Here is a 25,802-nt window from a genome sequence, read left to right on the forward strand (position 1 = left end):
CATGACAAAAATGCCCTCTGAGTCAGAATACTGGTATTCAGAGCTAAGCTGGGCATTATCTATAAGGTGGTGATTACTACTGCTTTACAGCCTTATAATGAACCTATAAAAGGAGTAAAAAGGAGGTCGAAGCGCCAGTGAAAAAGATACTATTAAAAAGTGGATGAAGGGCAACTCACTTCAGCAAGACAGACCATCGCTTACATTCCAACAGACTATCATAATGAACAGACGGGTGCGAGTATTCACGCCTGCAGACACTATGTAAGCAAATTACAGAATATAAGCAAACCCTGAGCACTGATTAAGGCACACCAAGATGCACCAAAGACTCATTACATCTCATGTTCACTTTATAAGAACAACAAGGACCAAGAATCATCTGCTTCAGGGGAACTGTAGAAAGTGGCATATATCAAATCTCCTGACAAGTGTTTATTTCTCCAAAGGGTCTCTAATGAACAATGCCGATGACCAAAAATGGAGAAAGTTTTAAAATGAAGTCCTGTTTAGCCACCAATCATGCATATTCAATATACTCAACCTGGTCCATGTAGGACTAGCCAAAGATCCATTTGGTTTTAAAAGTGTTCAAATTGGACGCCAATCTGAAATCCATTCATTAAAATATGACTCTGTTAAAAACTCCATCAGAAGAGAGCACAGTGAATACCAATTTAACCTGTGACATGAAAAGGCACTTTGGAACTGAACATGTACTACAGGGAAATGGTTCTAATATTCTTTACAGGGCACCCATTTATTCTTGTTGGCAAACTGCTTAATTATCACCTCTTTCTTAGTAACACTTTCACAAAGTAATGCATTACTTTCTAAAGCTGTATTTGATGACTAGTTGGAGCTTTGCATACTAAATGTGCTGACCACCTGTGCCAACCAAATCATGAGTCACTCAAAAACACTGGAGCACACTCACACTAACATTATGCCTAGATGGGCCATACAATTCTCTTGCCATCCATCTCTCCTCATAACATTTGTTTTGGTATATCAAACTGCAAAGAAACAAAAGTTTTGACACAAAAAAAAACAAACAAAAAAAAAAAACCCTGAAATCCCCATACAGTCACTTTCAGTACTTTTGCATATTTAATCAGTGGGCTGAGAGAAGTCACTACAGATGGTAAAAACTGGTTTACAAAATTCAAAACAGATCCAGATTTGCGTGTTTACAAAATTTGTTATAATTTTTTTTTGAACAGTCGAGTCCACAATGCCACATTACTATTTGTTTGCACTATATATTGCTTCTGTCTTGGTGCAGACAACCTATAAAAATGACTGCATGAAGATATGGGTGAAACTTTCACCAATTTGGGTTTGCTCCTACTGTCAACAGGCCTGAAAGTTCCTGCAGGGTAGTGCTTTCCCCGTTCACTTGAAGGAATACTGTACTCCAATTTCTCAAAAAGATGTGTATAATTAAGTCGTTAAGATGTAAAAGTCATTCCGAGTGGTGTGATGTGAAATGTTCTTTTGTAGAGAAACTTACAGAATCATAGCTGTTCACAGTGGTGGTGATAGGAACCAAATGTCTCTAAAAGCTCCCTCACAGAAAGTGAAATACTTGAGATGGTTATGAATGTACTACCTGATTTACGATAGTTTTAAAACACTATTTTCTTAAACAGAGTAATGGTTAGGAGGTAAAAGCCGGATGTTGTAAAGCAAAATACCATTCCAGATTTACCACAATTTCACCATCAGTAATATTACATATAAAAACTGATGTAGATTCACTGGTCATTTTAGAAAGTAAATAAAAAGGCTATGTGTGTGTTGTAGACATGGTGACCTGTGAGTCAGTAAGCTTCTCTACAATGAGTCATTTCACATCAAACTCAGTTTGTTTACATCTCAACAATAGAACCCTCCAGAATTGCTGTTTGGGACAGGCAAGACCTGGTCCAACAACAGGTAAACCCACAAAAATACGCAGTGCATGGGAGGACAGAACTGAAACGGACTGTTTTATGGAGGAGAAACAAAGTGACTTGACTAGCGACAATAATAGAATTGTGAAATGATGGTGTGACCTTCCTTCACATCAACAGGAACCCAGTAATGCAATCAAACAAGAATCTACCATAAGATTCTGGGACTGTAACACAGTCAGCTTCTTTGGGGAGTTTCTGTTGGCTAGGGGGAAAAAAAGCAAATAAATATTGTGAATGCATTATAAAGAGGCTACAGTATAGGCTACTTACTGTATACACAATGATTATTGATCTGAGGTTATTGGCGGTAAATAATATACATATAAAGAAAACTGGCTGGGAAAAGTGATTAGTATGCAGTCTCATTCTAAAACAGTACGAAATGCCATGATCGCAGATTTAAAATGAAGGAAAAGTTTGCATTAGGAGGAGAAAACTACCTTTATAAAAAAAACAAACAAAAAAACAAAACAAAAAACAAACCACACCCTTAAAAATCTCCTCCAAATAAACGAACTGTGCAAGCCCACATATAAAGGCTACTGTGATATAGGATAGGCCTTGTGGCCAACCCCGATGTAGTCCTCCTCTGCGCTGTACAGCGTATAAGCTCATATCACCCAGCCCATCTTCCCTTCCCCACAACCCAGACGTCTTTGGGAAGCACCGGAATTCAGAGTCTTTCTCTGCATCCAGTATAGCCCATGTAATCCCTGCATTCATTCCTATGTAGGATCAACCATGAAGATCTGCAGAAGACTTACAGCCTTTTATGTGAGCCAAAAGCATGAAATACATCCAGGGAATTGCACTGCAGCTGGTAGGGAGCATGAGGAGTTCAGCCAAGCTCTGATCTGTGACCAGTCAGCTAAGGCCTAACAAATAGCTGATGTCTTGGCCTAAACCAGGGCCCTACAGTGCAGTCTGGTCAGGCCTGGCAGGTCAGTCCTAGCAGTTGATGGAGCAGTCCGTCTTGGCTTTGCTAGCAAAGCTGATGATTCTGCGGAGGCAGCGGCCAAACTCCTCTAGGATGAGCCTCTCAGCCAGGGCCTGCGGCTGGTTTGTCAGCTCAGCCTTCCCTGCCTGCTCCAGCAGGCAGTCGCACGTCGCCTCTGCCACCTCTTTCGTTACAAACGTGTACGGCAACCTGGGTGAGAGAGAGGGGAAGACTGATTACAGGAGAATTTACAACAACTGATGGCCAACAGAACACTCCTATAAAGTCTAACGGAGATCAATCTTAGATGGTGAATTCTCCAAAACAGAGCATCTTGAACAAAAACCATCTCTAAAGCAAGTTTCACCCATTTTGCTAAATTTCTGTGTAATTAAATTAATAAACTGTAGACAACGTCATTCATAGAGGTTAGATGTGAAATGTGCTGCTTTAAAGAAAAGTGAGAATTCCTCAGAGTGGTGGTGATAGGAACCAGACGTCTGAAGAGTTTAAAACAAAATATTCAAAGAAAACTCTCATTTTATTTGATTATATTAATTTAGCATATTTTAGTCAAACTTCATTACACCAGCAGAATGGCCACTAGAGGGCTTGTAGCAACAGGCCATGGTAAGGCTATGGTAAGGCAAGGAATCATTTTCAACTAAATGGAAACCAAAATATTTGAAAACAAAAGCAGGCCTTACTTCCCCCCTCCGCTGGTGATGGCCGGTGTTGTTCTGGTAAGCAGGTCTGATATCTGAGAAGACAGCTTGGTCTTAGCAGCAGTCTGCTGCTGCACCCGCACTTCCGCAGCATCAGCCAAATGCATCAAAGTCTTTCTCTCTGGACTCTCCTCAAAGTTTTTACAGCCCACGCACTTACAGATTGAGGAGCACATGATCTTTGCCTAGGAACAGCAGGAGAAAAAAAAAATAAGTAAAGCATTTATACACTGTTTGCTAGTTATAGTGAAAAGTAAAACTGAGTTGCACATAATGATCTACATAATGCCCAAATAGTGAGACAAATAATGGCAGAACCGAAAGCAAACTCACCTCGTAGCACTCGCAATAGTTCTTCAGACAGCCAGACTTTTTGCAGTTGCAGCCTTTGCTGTGTCTTCGGTCTGATTCTCCTTCTTTTCCTTTGCCAATCTTGGGTTTGAAAGCTACTGGGTTTCTGTCCAAACAAGCCTGCAATGGTAGAATATTTAATATTTTAAGCAAGACCAAATTCTGCTAAATTTCCTCTGTCTGATTTGTTGAACTGAGCTACAAAAGACATAAATAATCTACATGAGTTACTGACAGTATATTTTTAAAGAAAAGAAGACTTTTTGAAGTGCTCAATACCTTAATGGCTTTCAGCCTTTCACTCTCATGGTCAAGGTTGTTGAAGCAATTTACACAGTTGCAGTTGTTACAAAATTCCCCATTCGCAAAGCAGTCACAATACCTGCAGGTAAAGCAGACATCTTTTATTAATCTTTCAAAAAACCTTTGTACTTCTTTCAATGTACAAACGTTACTCAGCTTTGTTGAAGATGGATGACCATGGCCAGAGGTAAGTGCACACTTACAGTTTTAAGCACTGTGACTTGGTGCAGTTGCAAGGCTTTCGGGGTCTTGAAGTTGTATCTGGTGCTGATAAACTGCAACAAGGACAAATAATTTATTTCTTTAACATTCTCCTTTAATCAAAGTACATAACTAATCAAACAAACTAAAATAAGGAATTGATGTATGGTCTGTGTAAATAAAGCTCCTTAAATGAGGTAAAGAGATCCTTTAATGGCGCATTGGCATTATGTTAATACACAGTATCAGTGTGCTGGAGAGTAAAGCCCCTTTCCATAAACTACAAGAAGATTATGGTGTTGTACTACTACAAAAAGCAGGCTTGGTTCAGATGCAGTGAATGGTGGATCACTTACCCGTTGAGAGGAAGCCTGGCCTGGGTCTGAATGGAGGTGGGGGTGGAGAAACCTGAGCTGCTGGCCAAAGTCACAAATGCTGACTGTGGGAGCTACAAAAAAAACCAAAAAGCACAGTTTATCACAACACACACACACACACACACACACACACACAGTGTCAAAATCTCTATACTTGCATGTTCAGAGGGAACCTATTTAAAGTGGAATTCCAGAATTTTCAGAGTTTCTACATATTTAAACGGTTAAGATGTAAAAGTCATTCAGAGCTATTTGACGCAAAATGCTGCGTTTTAGAGAAACTTCACAATTGTCTGACCCCTGGTTCCCATCACCACCACTGTACAGAAATCTGAGTTGTGAATTTAGTGATATTCCTTTTTAAACAGTAATTAAGTAATATACTGACCTAACAAATACAATATATTGACATAATTCTGTTACGTCAGCTAAAAGATGCCTAGCACTGTGCTAAGTGATGGGTGAGAGGGAGGGCCATTCTACCCAGAGAGCGTGACGCTAGTTATGCTCGCTCAGACTCCTGGACATGGAAGGTTGTGGTATCATTCAGGATCAAGCTCAAGACATCTCGATAATAGGACCACTGCATAGATGAGAGCCCCCTGCCCAGTCTTCTTGTAGTCAAATTAGAATTAGATATGACAAAACAATTATCCAGGAGCAGCATGCTTTTATATGCCCATTAAGAGGGCTGTACAATATTGAAAAAAAATGTGGCTTGCTTAAAGAGGTAATATTACGATGACAATTTGAGTGATAAATTACTACTAAAATAGTGTGCCTCTGACTGATGATGGAACTACATACTTTTTTTGGATGTCTAAACAGAAATCTAACTCAACTCTCCTTTAAATAGGATTATATATATATATATATATACACACACACACACACACACACACACACACACACACACATATATATATATATAGGAACACCATTCACTATTGTGCAAAATAAAAAGAAATGAAATACCAACAGCTACTTCAGAACTACAAGCATGTTTTATGTGCACTGAAAAGCTGACAACCTTGACAGCTCTTTCTATAAAGGCTACAAAATTTAGCATATTTTTTTCATTTAGGCACATAAGAATGAACACAATTTGTAAAAACAACTGGTTGTAAAAACAATCCTAATATTTAGGCTAGCAGTTCAGTGGACAGGGTTTTGTTATTCAGGTGTGTGTTTTGTGGCCATTTAGCATAATAGTCAAGTTACTTGTAGCAGTGTAGGAGAGCATCCTTTAGGTTTCTAACAGTTTGTGCAGAAAATGACATCTCTCTGGTGCCAGGTGTATGAGGTAATTTGATATGTACAGTCATCTTCGCTCTAACGAGGTCAAATATTACACTAACGATAAAAATATGATATATCGTAAAAGCCTAAGGCTTAGAAACAGCTAGCATTACTTCGACAGCTTTTTCTATAAAGGCTACAAAAACAAATAAATATATATTTCTTTTTATTTAGGCCACGTTTAAATGGTCAGCTATCCTACCCAGTAGTAATTACACCAAGCAGAATTTCTGTGTTAGCTGTGTAATCTAAAGCCAATACTGTAACAGGACAGTTGTCCCTTACATCACCTTCTTCTACATACACCCAAGTTAAAAACAGACCTGTGTGACATATTGGGCTGGCAGCACAGCGTAGCCCATGTTGCCAGCACCTGGGGCAGGGGCCAGCACGGTGCCTGGAGGCAGGTTTGTCAGGTTGGGCTGGATTTGAGGCAGTGGGGTAGCTGGCATAATGAGTCGCTGCTGTGTCTGGCTGGTGGTCACCACCTGGGCTGCTGAGGTCATGGGCTTTGGCACCACCTGTGGGGAAAGAAACGCAGAACAGACAGAGAGGCCTGACTGAAAAATGAGGTTTTCAATAGTCTAAGTATATTGTGCGCCACCTCCAAAAGTGAAGAATAAGCAAGGCAGTGTCTCCCACACTCAACCCACCTTGAGCCCCCACCAGCACATTTCACTGACACTGTAGTTACTTATCAAATTCTTGGTGATCAAAAAATGAGTCACACTTGAATATATTCCTTTTTGGGAAAAAAAGGCTTTAAAGCTTATATGTAGAATATAATATTCATTATATTGCTTTGCATCTTTTTTCCATCTAGACAGGCTCCATTCATTTGGTAGTATGTACAAAATCAAAAGTAATGAAATGTAATAACTTACATTAATTTATTTTAATTATGTCCTCAATGTAATCACTTATTAAAATTTTAAGTGTAACTAGTAATCTGTCACCTATTACATTTTAAAAGTAACTTTGAAGATGATCTTCCTTAAAAAGGACTTCTCCAAGAATATATTTAAATATATTTTAATTTAACTTGCTAAGCCAAGCATTTTAATAAATAGCTCTAATAGCTAAGGGGTATGTATGTATGTATGTATGTATGTATGTATGTATGTTCATATAAAAAGGTGGGATTTCAGTCCTGTAGGTCAGCAGTACAGTGAAACTGTGTTGGATACTGTTTTCTTCCTCCAAAATGTCTTGCAGCTGTAGGCACTGGGAAACTCTCTACATTAAAGTGGAAAGTGGAGTGTGATGTTACCTGTTTGACAGTCTGTGCTGGGACTATGGGAACAGACATCCTCACTGCAGCAGTGTTCATCATCATAGGCTTGGCTGTGAAAACAGCAAACCAAACAGACCATCATAAACATTAACTACATCCTCCTTCTCACTCTCACTCTCACTCTCACACACACACACACACACACACACACACACACACACACACGGTAATGAACCAAAGTCCATCAACTCTTAACCTAGAATTTCATTCATAATACCATTGCTGTGGAATCGGCTGCCCTCTTTGAAGGATGTCTGTAATTTTCAAAAAGGAAGCCAAATGTAAAACATGCAAGTAAGTCCTATTTGGAAACCAGTAACCATGAGCTGGATGTCATCAGATCTCCTAAGGTCAATCAGTGAATCTGAAGGGAAAACTTTAAACTCATCCTCTTTAAGGCCCCTAATTTTTCTTGCATTTCATCAGTTTACAATGTTTGTGTGGGTTTATACACCAAAACAGCTTTAATTCACTTTGGATGACACTTTTTCATACCTCTTTAAACATCAGAAATAAACAGGCTGTTTTTGTTACTGTGTTTTTATAACTGATATATTAAAAAGTTTTCTGTTATGACTGGAGAGAGCTAAACTGCTGTATCCTTAATAGGTGTGTGTATGTGTGTGTGAGAAAAAGTGACATGCCCCCACTTAGTTACATGTATGGAGTGGACCAGGCATTGAATGGTACATTTCAAAACTTTAACAATGTATGCATCGGACCTCAAAAGAGCAAGAAAGTTTCTTTTTCCATGATATGAGTCCTTTAACATTTGTATTAATTAAAGCTAATCTCAGTGGAGATGTGCATCTAGGGCTAACCTAAATTGCCTGGACCACATTGGTTTTGACTTTCTAAAGTGCTTTTTGCTAAAGTTCTTCATTTTTTAAAACTGAAGGACAAAACCATTTCTCTTTAGTTACTGAGGTTAAAGATACATTTCACAGATGTTTCAAGTCTTCTCCATAACTAAATCAGTAAGACGTAAACAAAGTCTCCTGAAATATCTGATGTAAAATGCACCATTCTAGAAAAAAAAACTTACTGACACATAATTGTTCACAGCAGTGGTGCTAGGAACCAGACGTCTGAGGCATTTAACACCTCTACAAGCTGTCTCACAAAATTATTATATGAAATGGTTAACAACACGCTGACTAATGCCTGTGACATTGTTTTATGATAGATTTAAATTATGATTTTGGCCTAAAATGTATGTTTTAACCTACATTCATGGTGGAGAGGTATATACAGGGCATGGTGAGGCAAAACAATCTCGACAGAAAACATTTTTTCACCACTAAGAGGAGAAATCCTCTTTAACCTACACCATTCACAGTCCAGCTGAGGTTTGGGTTGGGTTTAGTTTGTTTTTTATTACATGTAGGTACACATATATAATACGTATTATAATACGTATAGAACATATGCATATGTATGATCTGACATTGTACCTGGCTGGATTGCAGGGTTGGTGTTAGTGCTGGGGCTGGCTGTCTGTGGCGTGTTGCCCCCTGTGGTTGCTGTAACCAGTCGCACATAATGGAAGCGGCTGCCAGGAACCTGGATTTGCTGCACATTGGGTGGCGTGGCCAGGGGGATGATAGTTTTAAACTGGGGCTGGCCAACCCCACCTACTGCCACTGTCTGCACTGGCTTCACTGCCTATGAAAAGGGGAGAGGCAAAACCAGTCACTTTATTAGATCCTTCCACATGCATTCAAATTAAAGCAAAATACAAAACATGCTTAGTAACACAATAATACCTCTTATCTGGGACTGTCCTGGATGGTACAGGTGTCAGACAAATTATTAAAGGGACACCAAAGGTTTTCTGCATCAGTACGTACAAATATGGAGGGGGGTGGGTATCAGATGCCACAAGCATAATTCGCTATATTCATTCAATAATCTCACACCAGCAAAGACATGTTTCGGCACACTGAAGAAGGGCAAGTGCTGAAACGTTGCGCTAATGCAAATAATTAAAGTAAATTATGGTAGCACAGTCTGCATTTTTCCTTTTTACATCCAGAATTTTAGCTTTTTTATAGGTGGGCAGCCTGTTCATCCATAAACTATAGCTCTAGAGCGACAAAAAGGGTGAATACTATTTATGTTTTTTTTTCAACACCCAAAAACGAGCTTCTCTCACAACAGCAGCACTGCTTGAATTGCTAGTACTGCTTGAAAACACTGAACAGACCTTGGTTAGCGCTCTGAAAGCTAAGCGAGTGAGGTACCTGGGCAGTGGACTGGCTGGTTCCTGCTTTTACCGGGGAGGTTGTGGGAGTCTGCTGGACAGCGAGGATCTGCTGGCCCAGAGCCACATTCAGAGGCAGTGCCACAGGCTTCTGAGGAGAGTTTGGAGACTGGCTGGCCACTGAAACCACTGTCAGCTACAAGTTGGTCAGTAAAGAAAGAACAAGGGAGAGAATTTTATTAAAGACTAATTACATTCCAAAATACAGATGTGTTCTGGGTTTGATGAGAATCTGGCTTCTCTTCTTGGACAATTAGCAAAAACGGTGGCACTGCCCTTTAACACAGGTATCCTTTGAGAAACTCACTTTGCTGGGAGATTTGAGGGGAGAAATGGCCACTTTGCTGCTGCTGCTGGAGATGCTCTGTGGCACTGTACTGACCGTTTCTCCGACAGCGATGCTACGTGGAGGAGTCGATGGTGTGGTCTGTGAAAGGACCCTCCCTGAGAGAGAAAAAAAAAGTACATGAATACTTTAGGTCAAAAATTCTAACACAAATCAACTCCTTTTAATCTCTCAGCGGCCCACTGAGGTGCATTAGCCCAGGCCATAGCACTGTGCAGTTCTCAGACATTTACAACCTACATGCTGCTACTGAGAGTTAAACAGAAAAAAAAAAAAATCACCTGTGACAACAGGAGCCTGCACAGCAGCCTGACTCGTCAGCCCCTTGTTGTTCAGAGCTTTTGTGATTATCAGCTTCGTTATCATGGGTCCTGCTGTGGAGACTGGTGTCTTTTTTGTAAACTGTCAAAAGAAGAAACATGACTTCAAACAAAGCATCAAAACAATACATTTGGGACTTTTAGCTGCAGGGAAAAGGCAGCACAGTAAAAAGGGGTTTTAAACCTTTTTAAATGTCTGACAATTGAAGCTTCTGTAAAGACAACTATTCTAAATGTGGAAGCTGTTAACTTAATGTGATTGTAATGCAACAAAAGTCAACCTCCACCTTCTAGTACTAAAATTTGCAGGTCACTCTAAACTGCAATACTGCAAGCTAAATAAATTGTACTAATACTGCCACATTAACTAAAGACTTAATTGGCCCATTCCTGCCTGAACTGTTCATGTATAAACAGTGGCTTTCACATCTATGCAGACATACTAGACGGTAAGCATTTCATTTCTTATAAACAAATAAGTGTCTCAAAAACAAGGGTGAATTTGAAATCCCACCCCTGCCCCAACCCCCGCCTAAGTTGCCTTAGCATGATGCTTTTCATGTTTCTTAATGTTGACTGTACAATATTTGTACTTGGTAGAATCCTGAAAACATACCTTAAGGACATCATCGTTGTATGATGTTACCGACCACACAAACTAATTAATTTATTTTGCTTAATCATTAGTAGAAATAACGAACTGCAAAATGATTTTGTAGAATTACACTACCTCCATAATAGTACCTGGGCTGCCATGTAAGATTTGTTTATTACGCTGTTCTTTTATTATTTCTGCACCTCTCACACTGAGCAAAACAGTATACCATTTAGAAGGTAGGGTCCTTGTATTTTTAAATTTGTTGAAAGAAATACTGTGTGTGGCACAAAATATTTAGGCATTGAAAGACTATTTGCTGCACATTACCTTTTCCGATTAATCAATGCCATGATAAATCAAACAATTATAGAAATCATTTGCAGCCCTACTTGAAAGTAATGGTAATTTTGGTCACTGATGTCAGTGGATGCAGTGATACTGGAATTAATAGTCTATGCCAATGTCAGATATTTTTCATGTACATTTCTGCAGATACATAAATTTCGTAGAATTTCAGACTAAGACTACCAGGATTATCACTATGGTGAAATAACATTCATTTAGGGTTACAATGCAGTAAAAGTGAACAAAATACAGACAACTTTAGCACAGAAGCTCAGCATCGACCAAATGTTCCGCTCTTCCACTACACACTGCCAAAATATTGGTTTAAAATATCAGTAAAATCTGTTCGAAAAAGATACCTTTATTTTAAGCAATCATCTGCTGATTTCGATATGAACCCAGTATCATTGTGCATCCCTACTGATATGATTCACGGCAGTTTTCACAGTCCCCATCTCTAGTGACACACACCTGAACAGTCTTGAGTTGTTGGGCCTGCAGAGGTGTGGAGGACGCCAGCAGCTGGCTGGCAGAGCTCATGGCCTGCACTCCGATCACAGGCTTCAGGTCTGTTCTTGTCCCAGTTGTCACCACTTTAAACTGCGTCGTCTGAGCCTTGCCGTCCCCCGTGCCCTGAGATGTGGCAGGCTTGCTCCACGTGTGAGGCAAAGCCAGCACAAGCGGCTGGCCTGTCTTACTAAGGCCAGTGACCAAGAGTTTCTGGCCTTCTTGCTTGAGGACAGCTGTGCCTGGAGGCTTGCCATCTGCAGCCGGGGAGGCAGCCACTTTGTTGAGGATGAGCTGGTGGTTGGCTGGGAGCGTTATTGGGGCAGAAAGCTTGGGTAGGCTCTGACCCACCACAGGACTGCTGGACTGGGTCGTGGAGGTGGTGACAGGCTTAAGGCCAGAAGAGGAAGAGGAGGTCACAAGAAGCTGTGTCCCAGAGCTGTTGCTGCACAGAGTGGAGTCTGTGGTGGTGGACGTGGTCAGAGCTTGCGTCTTCTGTGTCGGCGTGGTAGAAGGACACAAGCCCACAATTTCAGGCACCTCTGTTTCCATAGGAACCTGAGCTGGCTCAGTCTCTGACAAGGTGGAGGAGGCAGAGGGTTCGTTGGGGGGGTCCTCCTCCATGGCGATGGCTTCAGTGTCCATGATCTCATCAGGGAGGATACTGTTCAGATCAGGCGACACCACGTCCATCCTTTCACACGCACTGCAACAAAGAAGCACATTATAAAATGTCAATGAGGACACTGCCAGTCACACAACTGTTCAAAGAGCCCATATCAAAGAAATGACAGTCACATCCTTTTTTATGTTTTAATAATCAGAGTTTGACACAGAACATCAACATTGTTAGAAGTTTCAAAAGGTACCGTTCACTCGCTGGTCTCTATAAGGAAAGTAAGCAATAAACAGCCCGTTTTGAATTCACCATTTAAGTGATGCCACAAAAGCCAAAAAATGTACATACATCCTCCTCCTGCTCAGCTCCACTCATTCATACTGAAGTTTAGCTCCACTCATTCATACTAAAGTTAGGAGGAGCATTTTTTGGTAGAGGCGAAATAAAGGGCAGCCAATCATAACAGAGATCTTTTACATATACCAGTCTTACAGGCACAATAACAAAAAGAGCCTGTTTAATTCTAAGTGATAAAAAAAAGATTGGATAATGGTCATGTAAAAATTAGTTATGAATTATGTTTTTAAAACAAAAACCCACACAAATGCTATAAAGAGGGGGGGGACACAAGAAATATATAGGACTTAAAGGACCTTTAAATAAAAAAACATGCTAACATGCTTAAAATGACAAAGAGAACATAAACCAGTCAGTAGGATGTTTTCAAAAGTGCTAACTATGCCTGATTAAGAGAGACATTTGTATTCTTTATTACTATATTTTTAAGCTGTTTAAGCACAGAAAACAATGCAACTGCATTGTTTTTTCATCAAGTTCATTCTGAAGTGGCAGATGTTCCTTTAATTTGCATAAGCACTAGGGGCGTAACAATTCTCTAAATCCATGTTTTGTTTTTTTGTTTTACCATTTTTGGGGTTGGGGGTGAATAAGAAAAAGAAAGGAAAAAAAATCTGGGGTTTATTAAAATCACCAACAATTTGGGATGCCAAAAAGAACAATACTGAAGAAAATGTTAGATTAACTTAACTTCACATAAATTAACATGAGAGCTCAACAGATGGCAACAGGTTGGGGTGGGGCGTATCGTCATTCCGTCTTTTTGTATCGTGGATATTTTTATTGCGGTTTTGGTCTTGGTCTCAGATTCGCTACACCCCCAATAAGCACCAATATCACTGCGGGTACGGGCTCCAATCCTAGCAGTAATATCAAACTGGCACACTAGTTTAATCTCAAGAAACAAGTCTGCACAACAATTATCCAGGAAAGTTGGTAACGACAATAATACACTGTACTGGATACTAAGTGAAATACCTGAGGTGAACCTGGGAGGCAGTTAATAACTATACAAACATTTACTCTGCGGATAGACATTGCTACTAATATATCTTACACAAATAGAGAAAAAACTCCATGAAAAATCTTTAATTCTAGTCTAAAGCTGCAAATGTGTTTTTTAATAACATAGTTAAGACCAGCTATATTACTCTATAATGGTGTGTGGCCTCCAGTGTTGTTACGCCAACAGCAGAAGACTTATGTTAAACGCATGAAATAAATTTCTAAATCTAAATCTAAAACCTAAAAGATGAGCAGATGCAAATAATAAATGTGCAAAAATGCACTTGGATAAAATTCAAGAAGACATTAAATTATACAGAGAGAGTAATTTAGTCAACAAGCGGCCTTATTCAAAACAGCAAGTGTGCACCAAGTCTGCGACGGTGAAGGAATGGAGTAACAGGAGACTGAACTAACTAACTGTCTAGCAGCTCAAAACTAATAAATAAATGAACTATTTTAGGCAAAAAACACGCTTTGGTGAGAAAAGCAAATGGCGCGCTATTCGAACAGACAGTGTTTTTGCTTAATACCTTAACTTACTACTTGGCTAGCTTAGCAAATAAGCTAGCTTAACATTAATACCGCTGTCATTGTAAGTGAGAGCTGGTCGAGCTGTCATGGCTAAAAGCTGGGTGGCTAGCACGGCTATAGGTTTCAGTTCATAAAGCTGCATGAGCAAGCAAGCTAACGAAACACTGAAATAAGGGATCACAACTAACTAAATACGCCAAAGACACGGCAGCCCACGCCGAGGCGGGACTCGCGTCTTTGTTTATGTATGTACATTCTTAAAAACATGTCGCTGGTGAAGAATTAAAACTGTAAAAACGTACTGAGAAACGGTGAGATGAACTCTGTGGTTTAGGCCTCTTTGAACATCCCAGAAAAATATCACAATCTTTGTCCTACCTCAGTGTGATGATGGGTCAGAGAGAGGCGAGTCAGCTTTAGGAATTTTTCAACCAGCGTTGGGCGATTTTTGCACCAAACCGCGACATTACGCTGCGCTACGCAGCTCGCAGAATGAAGCCGGACAGATATAAGACGGTGTCCAGGCTGAAAAGTGTGAGGTGTGGAGATGAAGAGTCAGTCCTGCTGCGGAAAAGCGGCCAGCGGAGCTGCGTTTCTATTTCAGGCCCGGGTTGGATTTCGAAAGATCCGCCATTTTCAACTCGTCATCAGTTCATTTTGAGACACGAGAAAAACAACAGCGGACAGAGAGAGGGGAGGTCTGCTGTTTTATCAGCGGGGAAAAAAACAGATACCAAATAGCAAAACACAAAACAGAAACTAATCGTTTATTTGCATGCACAAGATTGTTTTCCCCACACACATACAGAAACCTACGGCGCCCTTAAGGTGACACGGTGATTTCACCATTAGTATAATTACTACGCTGAGGCCCCGAATTAATATATTGAGGCCGTGAGTTAAGTTTATCATAAATCGTGGCCTCAATGTACTAATTTAAGGCCTTAATACAGTATATCGTGGTCTCAAAATATTATTTTTTGGCCATGCCTTATTGAAAAAATAATCACTAAGTCACCTTAGGGGCTCAGTATCACCCCAACCTCCAAAAATCGTATTTAGTTATTAGAATAAGCTCCCACTATCGCACTGGACAACAAACAGGAACTTGTAGCTACACTGCTGTAGCACAACTATGTATACATTCAGCTTATTTACACTTAATTTCCTGCAGGTTTTTTTCTGTACTAGAATTGGACATGGCTCTCAAAATTATTATTATTATTATTATTATTATTATTATTATTATTATTACTACTACTACTACAACATTGTTGCCTTTTAAATACTCGTTTGTGTTAAAACATCCCACAAAAAAATGTTGCTTTATTGCAATAAAAAAACCCGAGTGCAAGAGATGACTTGGCCAGCTTTAGCCGTATGATGTACATCTGTATGGATCTAGCTGAAAAGGTAAATACGAGGAATTGTGAGACGCAAGTATTTATTGCTACGATCAAAACACTGCTTACCAAAAAGATAATATACTGAAACATACAAACTAATGAGATTAACCAGTTTTAAGTGTACCAGCCGTCTATTCACTGTATTACTAATAAGAAGCATAACAGGCACCAAAATACAGTTTAGCACCTTGAGAGCACAACTTGTCAATCAGCTAACCTAGCTAAGCTACCATTTCGGACCTGGCTGCTGCTGCTGCTGTCATTACTGTCACAGGCACCAGACAAAACAACAAATATTCACCTCAGTTGTACCACGAACATGAGGGTAAATTCGTGGCTTATATTGTTAGAGGTGACAGTTAGCTACAAAAGTAATTTCAAACCGTTTCAAGTGACTTAGTTAGTGAATCTGCCCAGTCAACATAAACGAAGCTGCAGTCGGCTTCCTATTCGCCAGCTTCTTGTTTTAACTATCCCGTTCTACCTTAAATGCTGCACCAGTTACATGAACTGCGCCATTTAAGGCGGAACGGAACCATTCGAACAAGAAGCTGGCGAATAGCAAAGCCAACTTCAGCCTCGTCCAACATCAGCTGTTAGCTCGGCGGCTAACACTGTTAGCATCCGGCTAACCAGCTAAGATCGCACTGAACACCGATACACGAGAAAGAGAACTCCGCAATACTTACATTTTTGTCACGGCTGCCTTTCTGGAAACGTGGACGCTTCTCGCTGCGTTCGTGCTCGGCCCGGACTGGTCCGGTCCGGATGAGTCCCGTAACCGTTTTTCGCTCGGTACGTCTCGCCAAAGGGATCCGATTGTTTAAAATACCGCGCCGAGCGCCATTTCACCTCTAACATCCCATAATGAGGCTCCGCCTCCATGGGAACCCGCGAGTTACGTCACATGTGCACGGAACTCCCGCGCGCACGGCTGCTCTGTTTCACCTCGAATACTACGCACTACACACTCAATCCCAGCCTGCCTACTTAGTGCGGCTTTCAAACGAGTGTGCTTCATCCATTGTTGTCTTATGGTTCTTTGCATTGTTAAATGGTTCTTCAGATTGATGGAGAATGTGCTGTAGATGGTTCTTTCTGTAAAGGCTTCTATATAGCGCCAAAAGGTTATTCCCTATTTACACACATTTAAAAATTATGGTTCTTCAAGGAATCTTTAGTAAAGAATATGGTTCTGTAACCATGAACACTCTTTTCATTTAGCCTAAAGTGTCACATTGGGGCTCAGTTATGACATAATCAATATGATATATATATATATATACACATATTTACATAGATAGATATATAGATAGAGATATAGAATTATATTTCAGGGAGGTTTGTCAAATTTTCCACAACCACGAGACCAAATGATATTATCACTTCTATGTGGTACAGTATGTTCATTACATAAGCAAAAATGGCACACACAACAAACTACAGTACTTTTTATCACCTAATTAATGATAAGTATTGTATTTCATTTAAGTTAAGGTGCCTCTTGACATTTGGACAGGGACAACAGGTAAAAATTTGCCTTCTTGGCTAACTCTAGCTAATTTATGGCCGTCGTCCCTGAAAAATAAAATTAGTGAATAAATATAAAACTTAATTTATGAAAACAGATGTTGCAAAGTCAAAAATATTCACTCTAAATTACCCTTAGTACATTTTAAATGTTCCTAGTTATTTCCAACTGAAGAAGGCTATTGTTTATCTATAACCTCAGTACTTTTTCCCTGATCACTTCTAAGTGCTCCGTCAATAACTTGATTGACACACTTTTGGAACATATGCTTCAAAAACTTCTTGTTTTAAATGAACTCAGTTTGTGATGTCTTGAAAACCAACATATTTAAATCTATCAGTCTACAGCATTTTGGCTCCGCTCATTCAGAGTGAGGTTATAAGGAGTGTTTCAGTCCAGACTGCTGCACGATACAAGCCAGCCAATCAGAAAATAGGTTATTTCACAGATAACACCCTTGAAAGGGAATTCTGCCAATCTCCAAATCTCTGCACAATTCAACCACTGAGATGTAAACAAAATCATTCAGAGTGGTTTTATGTGAAAAGGCAATCAGAATTTCTTTACAGTGGTGGTGACGGAACCAGGGGTTGCAATGTCTTCAACACAAATATAACCTTTTTATAGCCTAAAACAACCAGTAAACCTACACGTGTCTTCTGTGTCTTTATAGCTTGTGTAATGTTGCATATGGTAAAATAGTGGTTAATAAAAAAAGGTTTTCTTTGGGTACTATTTTGCATTACAACATCTGCATGTATTTCTCTGACATGAATGGATTTAAAAAAAAACATTTAGCCCAAAACCTTATCTCAAAACTACCATATTTGTATTCGTAAAATTAATGAATATAAAACACTTCCTGTGAGAGAGAAGTGAAAGGCATTAAACTCTTCAGATGCCTGGTTACTATCCACCACTGTGAACAACTCTGACTCTATTTCTCTAGAAAAGAGCATTTCACATCATATCACTCTAAATAAGACTTTTTTTTTTACATCGTTACCATTTAATTATGCAATTTTTTTGAAAAACAGCGGAATACCACTTTAAAGGCATAAAAAGAGCCAGTTTAATTCTAAAGGATGAAGAGATGTTGGAAATGATCATGTAAAAATGAATTATGACTGCACATAAAACCACACAAACATCATACAATTTTTATTTATATAGCACTTTTAATGCTGGTGGCAGCTCAAAGTGCAGGATACGGACAGGGTTAAATATTACAGTGTTACACAAGTACAACTCAATTAAAAGCTTCTTTACAAACACAGAAGTTCGTGCTAAAGCCTGTAGACTGATAAATCACTGTGATGAGCCACTCTCTAATCTGAGTGTTAGTAAACTCTTTTAAACAATGGTGGAACTGAACAGTCTCCTCTGTAGTGGACATGATCACGAGTGATAAGCTCAGCTTTAGTATTGTACTGGACTCGTGCCTGCATTTCATGGCAAATTACACACATTCCATTAACTCACACTCACATTTGTGAGATTTTGTTATTGGGATATGGTGAATTGATGGCTTAGGTCAGGAGTGCCCAGTCCTGGGAGATTTACCACCCTGGAGAGTTCAGATCCAACACAAGGCCTTCATTACCTGGATCACCACTGAAGACCTTCATTTCCTGGATCAGATTAGGCTTGGAGCTGAACTCTGTATAGTACTAGATCTCAGGGACCAGGACTGAGCACCCCTGGCTTAGGTAATGAAAGGGTAGTGGGCCTATGGGAGCAGCAGTGGACTGAAGCAGGTCATAGAACTCAAAATAAAGCTGATGAGTTTGTTTCCCTTTTACTTTCTCTCCTTTTGAATAAATACATTTTTAGAAACATTTTATCAGAAGAATTACATGAACAAAGCTGCCAGACAATAACAGCGAGGAACAGTATGAAGTAAATAATTCCCCATGGACTTTTTCTTTATGTATTCTTAATGTATTCTGAATAAGTTACTTTTTATGTATTGTAATGTAATACATTAGCTACTCAATACATTAAGGTCTGTGTATTCAGTAATGAGCCATCACTACTTTTTTTACTCCGCTTTGGATATGGGCTCTTTAAAGCACCATCAGGGCTTGAAGGTCTGTCCACAGACGGGTCCTGCCCCGGTGGGGTAACCTCAGAAACTGTACTGCCCTCCTGACTGTCAAAACTCTTCGCTTCTGGTTGTTGTTTACTGAGGAAAATGGCGGCCGGCGTGAGGCAGGAGCTCGCCCAGCTCATGAACTCCAGCGGATCTCACAAAGACCTGGCTGGAAAGTACGCACTTCTGCGGCTATTATTACTTATTGTCCATTAACCCGTCTGTTAGGTTTATCGGCTTTCGTTTGTATAGTTTGTTGTAAGTGATAAAGTGCTGCACTATGTGAAGCTACAAGCTAACGTACGAGGCTGAAGTCGGCTTCTGTTCGCTAGCAGCTTTTTCGAATTTGCCCGTTCCACCTTAAATTGCGCAGCTTTTCCCATTCTGAATCAACCTCAGAAGGCAACTGCGGCACCATTTAAGGTGGAACGGGCAAATTCGAACGAGAAGCAGACTTCAGCGTAGCTAATGGTACAGCTATACGAGCTAGCTAATGTTAGCTGGCTAGTTGTGATATGCCGGTGGGCTACTGTTCCAGATAATTTGCTCAGTATAATAAGAACCGAGCACAAAGCTGAAGAAGAAGCGTTTGATAACTGTCATTTCCGCAAATATTTAATATTTATAGCACGTCTGCATTTTTGTTACTGACAGACGAGTTGCATGGTGGATTCAGGTGTAACTGATGCTAGCTAGCGTGCGGTAGCTAAGCCTGTCTGGCAGTGGCAGTGTGCATAAACCAGTTATTATTTTACAGTGAGTAGAGAATTATTAGCTCCCTGAACTAACCTAGCTATCTGTTAGTGATCATTATTTGGTTGTTGGCAACTTTATGATACGATAGCTATAGAAATCAAGTGATGTGCATAAATATCTCCAGTGTCATAATCATCAAGCAGGTATGCGCAATTCATATAGTAGGTCAGTTAGTACAGAAAGAAGAATCTTTATTTTTCTGTTTTAGAGTTTTTTTCTTTTCATGACAGCCATATGTCCACATATTTGTTTCTCATTACAGATATTTATATATTTTCTTGTCGTTTGTAATTACAGAAAGTAAGAAATTATGTATAATTACATATTATCATATATATCGTATAATGTATTTGGCTTTAAAATTCTTAGTTTACCATTGTACAGACTCCAGAAGAAAAAAAGTTAGGGGGAAAACATTACTTACAGATTTTCCTCGGTTTTTACTATGTGAAATGATAAATGGGAAATTGGTCACCTAAATAGGGAATTGTTACTAAAAATCTATGAAATCATGCAGGTTTCTGTTCAATTATTCAACCAAGTGTCTTGATTGTATATCCAAAAAAAAAAATAACATGAAGTTTTACTCATTTTAACTATTCCCACTATATGTTAATGTTAGATATTATATGAGGCTAAATTGTAACACTTTGAATTTTGAATGGCTCTTTTGTGTTGAAAATAGAAGGTCTGTGATGGTTTTTTTTTTATCTGTGAATTATTATAGATACCGTCAGATACTGGAGAAGGCTATACAGTTTACAGATGCTGAACAGCTTGAGGCGCTGAAAGCATTTGTTGAAGCTAGTAAGTACTCTAACATAGATTATGGTGGCATAAACCTTGTGAGAAAAGATGCTGTAAGCCAAGGATGTCCAGTCTTGTCTACAAAAGGCCGGTGTGGCTGCAAGTCCAAACAAGTAGCGGCACGCCTGATGCTGCTTGTTAACGATTGACCTCAAGCAGTTGATTAGGCATGATCCAGCTAGGCTGGAATAAAAGTTAATAAAAATAAGACTGGACACTCCTGATGTAAGGTGTCTGTGGTATACATGGAATGCCAAGTGTATGTGTTTCTATCTGTAAGATGTTTTTTTTTCCGTTCCTCTGCAGTGGTCAATGAAAATGTCAGTCTGGTGATATCAAGACAGCTACTGACTGACTTCTGCACACACCTTCCAAATTTACCTGATAGCACAGCTAAAGCTGTCTACCACTTTACCCTTGAGAAGATTCAGCCAAGAGTCATCTCCTTCGAAGAGCAGGTGAATTTTGACAGTTAGACCTCGTGCTGTTTCTCACTGTTATTAATTTCTGCCTTGTTCAGCCAGAATGTGACATGGAGTACATATTGAATATGAGAACATACGCTGTTGCAGGTGGCTTCGATTAGACAGCATCTAGCCACTATATATGAGAAGGAAGAGGACTGGAGAAATGCTGCCCAGGTTTTAGTGGGTATACCGTTGGAGACGGGACAAAAGTAAGCCATGCCTTATTAATCAAAGCCTGTTATCTGCATTGAACTAGCTTTGGCTTCAATTAGATCAATGCTGTTTTTTATAGTGTAAAGCAGTGTTAAATCGAAGACTCTTGTGATTGTTTTCAGGCAGTACAATGTTGACTACAAATTGGACACTTATCTGAAGATCGCCCGACTGTATCTGGAGGATGATGATCCTGTTCAGGCTGAGGCCTACATCAACCGTGCATCTTTACTCCAGAACGAGTCAACCAATGAACAGCTGCAGATCCACTATAAGGTGCAGAAGGCCTTAAAAATGCAGTGTACAGTTTGTCATTCTGAAAATATTGTGAATACAAGATTGGTGGGTCAGTGTTTTTAAAATGTCCCATCATTGTCATTAAATGTTCCAGGAAATATTTCATTGCACATATTTTATCTTTGCAGGTATGCTACGCTAGAGTGCTGGACTATCGAAGGAAATTCATTGAAGCAGCTCAGCGCTACAATGAGCTTTCATATAAATCCATTGTCCATGAGAGCGAACGCCTGGAGGCCTTAAAACATGCTCTCCACTGCACTATTCTGGCTTCTGCAGGTATGCCGTAACTCTTCTGGGAGTATATATTAATAGTTAAAGTCTTCTGAGTTATCCTTTTGAATTCATACTAGTTTGAATCAGACACAGAATCTAGGCTCATATTGGCTGTGATGGGTTTTTAGGGCAGCAACGTTCCCGTATGCTGGCCACGCTGTTCAAGGATGAACGATGTCAGCAGCTGGCTGCCTATGGCATCCTAGAGAAAATGTATTTGGATCGAATCATTCGGGGAAACCAGCTGCAGGAATTTGCTGCAATGCTAATGCCGCACCAGAAAGCCACCACAGCAGATGGTAAGTTACACCAACAACAAAAACTGACAATATCTAATCATTATGATTTTTACTGCTAGTCTTGACTCCAGCCGTTCATGAGTTTTGTAAAACTTTAGATCCACCATCAAGGGAAGTGGACTGTGTTTAAGTAGTTTTGTATCTTTTTTTCAGGTTCAAGTATCTTAGATCGAGCAGTCATTGAGCACAACCTTTTGTCTGCTAGCAAGCTGTACAATAACATAACATTTGAAGAATTAGGAGCACTTTTAGAGATCCCACCAGCAAAGGTAAGAAACAGCATTTTTAACATTAAGAATCATTCCACAACTGTAATAAAGGTCTATTCCATGGTTTATATATATGTAATGTACTATGTGGTACTGATGAAGCCCAATAGACCACTGAAGAGCTGCTCAAGCAGTGGTGGTAATTAAGGGCATCTGTGATGTTCAAGGCAGAAACATGTAATGTTTGTACCAGGGCTCTTGGCTGGCACAAGCATTTGCCCTATCATCAGGTAATTGCAAGCATGATTTCTTGCGATGCCAGAGCCATTTGTGACCAGGAGTTATGGACTTCTCCAGGTGTGTTAACCTCTCCAGTGACACCAGCAGTTACCAGCAGTTTGTAAAGATGTGGTGGTGCTTCACATGTCTCTTAGGAAGCATGTGCTAGCCCCCAGCCTCTCAGTTTGGCAGCATCATGTGACAGGGGAGACCTAGCTAGCAGGTGGAACTGGCATTTACTAAGTCTGGGGAGCAACTAGGTAAAGGCCTTTGGAAAATAAACTTTTGAGCATTTTTTTACTTATATGCTGTTTGTTTTTGCTGTATGTCAAAGCATTAACTTCATCAGATTAAGCTTTCTTCCTACAGATTTTCCTTCTTTCAATCCTAATCTAATATACCTGTTCCTTAAGTGTTCTCTAAGACTTGATTAACAGGATCAGAATTAAACTCTGCCTTCCAGAAGATCTTCTCGAGTAGGGTGTGGCAGCTCTGCTTTAAATCATGAAGTCACACCCCCGCCCACCAGTCTAACTTTTCATTTTTATTTTTCTGCAGGCAGAAAAGATTGCTTCGCAAATGATAACAGAGGGCCGTATGAATGGCTTCATTGACCAAATAGATGGCATTGTCCACTTTGAGAGTAAGCTGGGTTTTCTCTAACCTTCATCACTTCTATCAGTGTCAGTGAAAGCTCTGATGTTACAGAATTCTGTCTCTTTTTTCCTATTAGCACGAGAGCCACTGCCCACCTGGGACAAGCAGATCCAGTCACTCTGCTTTCAGGTAAACAACCTTCTGGAGAAGATTAGTCAGGCAGCACCGGAGTGGACAGCACAAGCCATAGAGGCCCAGATGTCTCAATAAACCTTCTACTCCTAGTCGACCCAGCCACTTTCTGAGATCTCACCATCTTTAGGTCAAAAATTACAGAGACATTTTCCAAAGACTCTTATCAAAATGTGGACCGTGAGCAGGCCTTCTGAATACTCTGTTAAGATGTTGCTTTGTAAGCAGTTGGATATCCGCAGCACGTATGTTCGCAGTGACTGTTTTGGGTTTTGAGGCTCACGTCATATTAACATGGACATAGTATGTGAAGATGATTTGATGTCTTAATAAACCTTTGTGTAAATCTATGTTCCTCAGATGTTGATTTTTGTCAGCTTTAGCAGTGTCCACAGTCCCTTTTACGTTTGTGTTCTTATTAACTTGGCGTATGCCAGGGGTGTCCAATCTTATCTACAAAGGGCCGGTGTGGCAGCAGGTTTTGATTCCAAACAAGCAGGAGTAAACCTGATTCTACTTGTCTAATCATTTGGTCAGACTTCAAACGACTGATCGTGTGAGCTCCTGCTGTGCTGGAATGAAAAACCGCAGCTACCCAGCCCTTTGCAGATAAGATTGGACACCCAAAGGGTATGCATATCCTACATTTTCTTGCATTTTATTTTTTCTCCCCTTTTGTGTGGTTTTATGTGTCGTTTCCAACCCCTTTATCTTTTTGAATTGAACAGGCTGTTTCTGAGCTCTCTTCTAATTGGATGCCCTGTATTGTGCCTCATTCAAAAAGTCGACTAGGCTGAAACACTCTTTCTGACATCAGTATGAATGGGTAGGCAGAATACCTAGATAAATGCAAATGTGTTGGTTTTCATGACTTCACAAAAACAGTGAATTCAGAATTAGCTGTTTTTGCAGCTTAGTTTCCACATGTGACCTGGGGAGTGAATGGTATGTCTTGAAACTCTAGCAATGTTTTCATATTACATCATGATCTTTTATTGCAGAAAAATGAGAAATTCAGTTTCCCATTTTATGGAGTCCTTTAAGTCCTGCAATAACCAATAATTAGGAGAAGAACCAGACTTTTCTCCTATCTCACTTCCTGTTTCCCATGACAGAGTTTTCACTTCCCATCACTTCTCTGTTCTTGCTTTTATGCCTGTTTCTCAGGCCTTCCAGTCTAAAGTCAAAGCTGCTCAGAATCCAGCTCAAATTCTCAGAATTCCCTCCCATCTGACAGTCCCATAATAAACTCCTCATGCTACAACCATAGACTGAAGGCGTGGTGTGCAGATGCAAACATAATAATCTGAGCAGTAATTATAGCCTTTTATGTTATGGCGCAAGGGTTATGTGACAAAGATAGTAGGTTACCATGATTACCATTCCACAATATAGACTGAGATAACACATTAATGATTTACCATGTAGTACAGGTGTACAAAGTGTGCATGCGATCTTAAATCTTTATAGATGTCTGTTTTGCTAAACTGAGTTCAGCCATGTGTGATTTATTCTGAGGTGCACGCACATTTGGGGTTGGTAGAACACAGACAATAAACAAATAGAATGTATCTAAATTAGAGGTATCTACAGGACTTTCAATAGCTCACCACAAAGTGGGAATATTACTTATTCATTTTTACATGTAATGTAATGTATTATTTATTACATGAAATTAACACACATACAAAAGATATGAAAGTATGTGTAGCTATCAAAAGGAAAACAAAGCAAAATAGTGCTGTGGTTTGACCACTCTAGAGTCCAGACCTCAACATCACTAAATGTGTTTGGGATTACTTGGACTGTGAGAAGCAGAAAAAAAACTTTTAAGACTGAACTTTGGATGTGTGAAAAATGATTGTCTGAAAGCTGGAAGCCGTAATAAAGGTAAAGGGTGGACACAGTAAAGAATGAACACTGTGGTATTGAATTTAGTTGTTGAGGGTTCTGTTTAATTTTCACTTGACTGCATTTTCTGCTTTTTTCATCCATCCATCCATCCTCTAAACCGCTTATCCTTCTGGGTCGCGGTGGGGTGC

General features: G+C 39.8%; 2 protein-coding genes across 4 annotated transcripts; one reads left to right on the forward strand and one right to left on the reverse strand.

The window, feature by feature from the left end:
• Positions 1 to 1,978: 1,978 nt before the first annotated feature.
• On the reverse strand, positions 1,979 to 16,602 carry lin54 (lin-54 DREAM MuvB core complex component). 3 transcript variants are annotated; one of them, XM_036595107.1, is made up of 14 exons: positions 16,435 to 16,602; positions 11,789 to 12,530; positions 10,336 to 10,456; positions 10,016 to 10,152; positions 9,689 to 9,844; positions 8,900 to 9,110; positions 7,422 to 7,495; positions 6,475 to 6,672; positions 4,832 to 4,923; positions 4,478 to 4,549; positions 4,251 to 4,353; positions 3,954 to 4,091; positions 3,603 to 3,805; positions 1,979 to 3,105 (listed from the first exon to the last, which is right to left on the reverse strand). In XM_036595107.1, the coding sequence occupies exons 2-14, from the start codon at positions 12,515 to 12,517 to the stop codon at positions 2,907 to 2,909; spliced, it is 2,433 nt and encodes an 810-aa protein (XP_036451000.1). In that variant the 5' UTR covers positions 12,518 to 12,530; positions 16,435 to 16,602; the 3' UTR covers positions 1,979 to 2,906. The 3 variants fall into 3 exon arrangements, with proteins under 3 accessions (XP_036451000.1, XP_036450999.1, XP_036451001.1); XM_036595106.1 differs by lacking the exon at positions 16,435 to 16,602 and adding an exon at positions 14,718 to 15,517; XM_036595108.1 differs by lacking the exon at positions 16,435 to 16,602 and adding an exon at positions 14,642 to 14,716.
• A 2,070-nt stretch (positions 16,603 to 18,672) lies between these two features.
• On the forward strand, positions 18,673 to 24,110 carry cops4 (COP9 constitutive photomorphogenic homolog subunit 4 (Arabidopsis)). Its single transcript, XM_036594920.1, has 10 exons — positions 18,673 to 19,544; positions 20,852 to 20,931; positions 21,238 to 21,389; positions 21,504 to 21,607; positions 21,734 to 21,887; positions 22,037 to 22,187; positions 22,313 to 22,483; positions 22,637 to 22,752; positions 23,530 to 23,614; positions 23,705 to 24,110. The coding sequence occupies exons 1-10, from the start codon at positions 19,471 to 19,473 to the stop codon at positions 23,836 to 23,838; spliced, it is 1,221 nt and encodes a 406-aa protein (XP_036450813.1). The 5' UTR covers positions 18,673 to 19,470; the 3' UTR covers positions 23,839 to 24,110.
• The last annotated feature ends 1,692 nt before the right edge of the window (positions 24,111 to 25,802 follow it).

The sequence above is a fragment of the Colossoma macropomum genome, unplaced genomic scaffold (assembly GCF_904425465.1).
Source record: "Colossoma macropomum unplaced genomic scaffold, Colossoma_macropomum, whole genome shotgun sequence".
Classification (NCBI taxonomy): domain Eukaryota; kingdom Metazoa; phylum Chordata; class Actinopteri; order Characiformes; family Serrasalmidae; genus Colossoma; species Colossoma macropomum.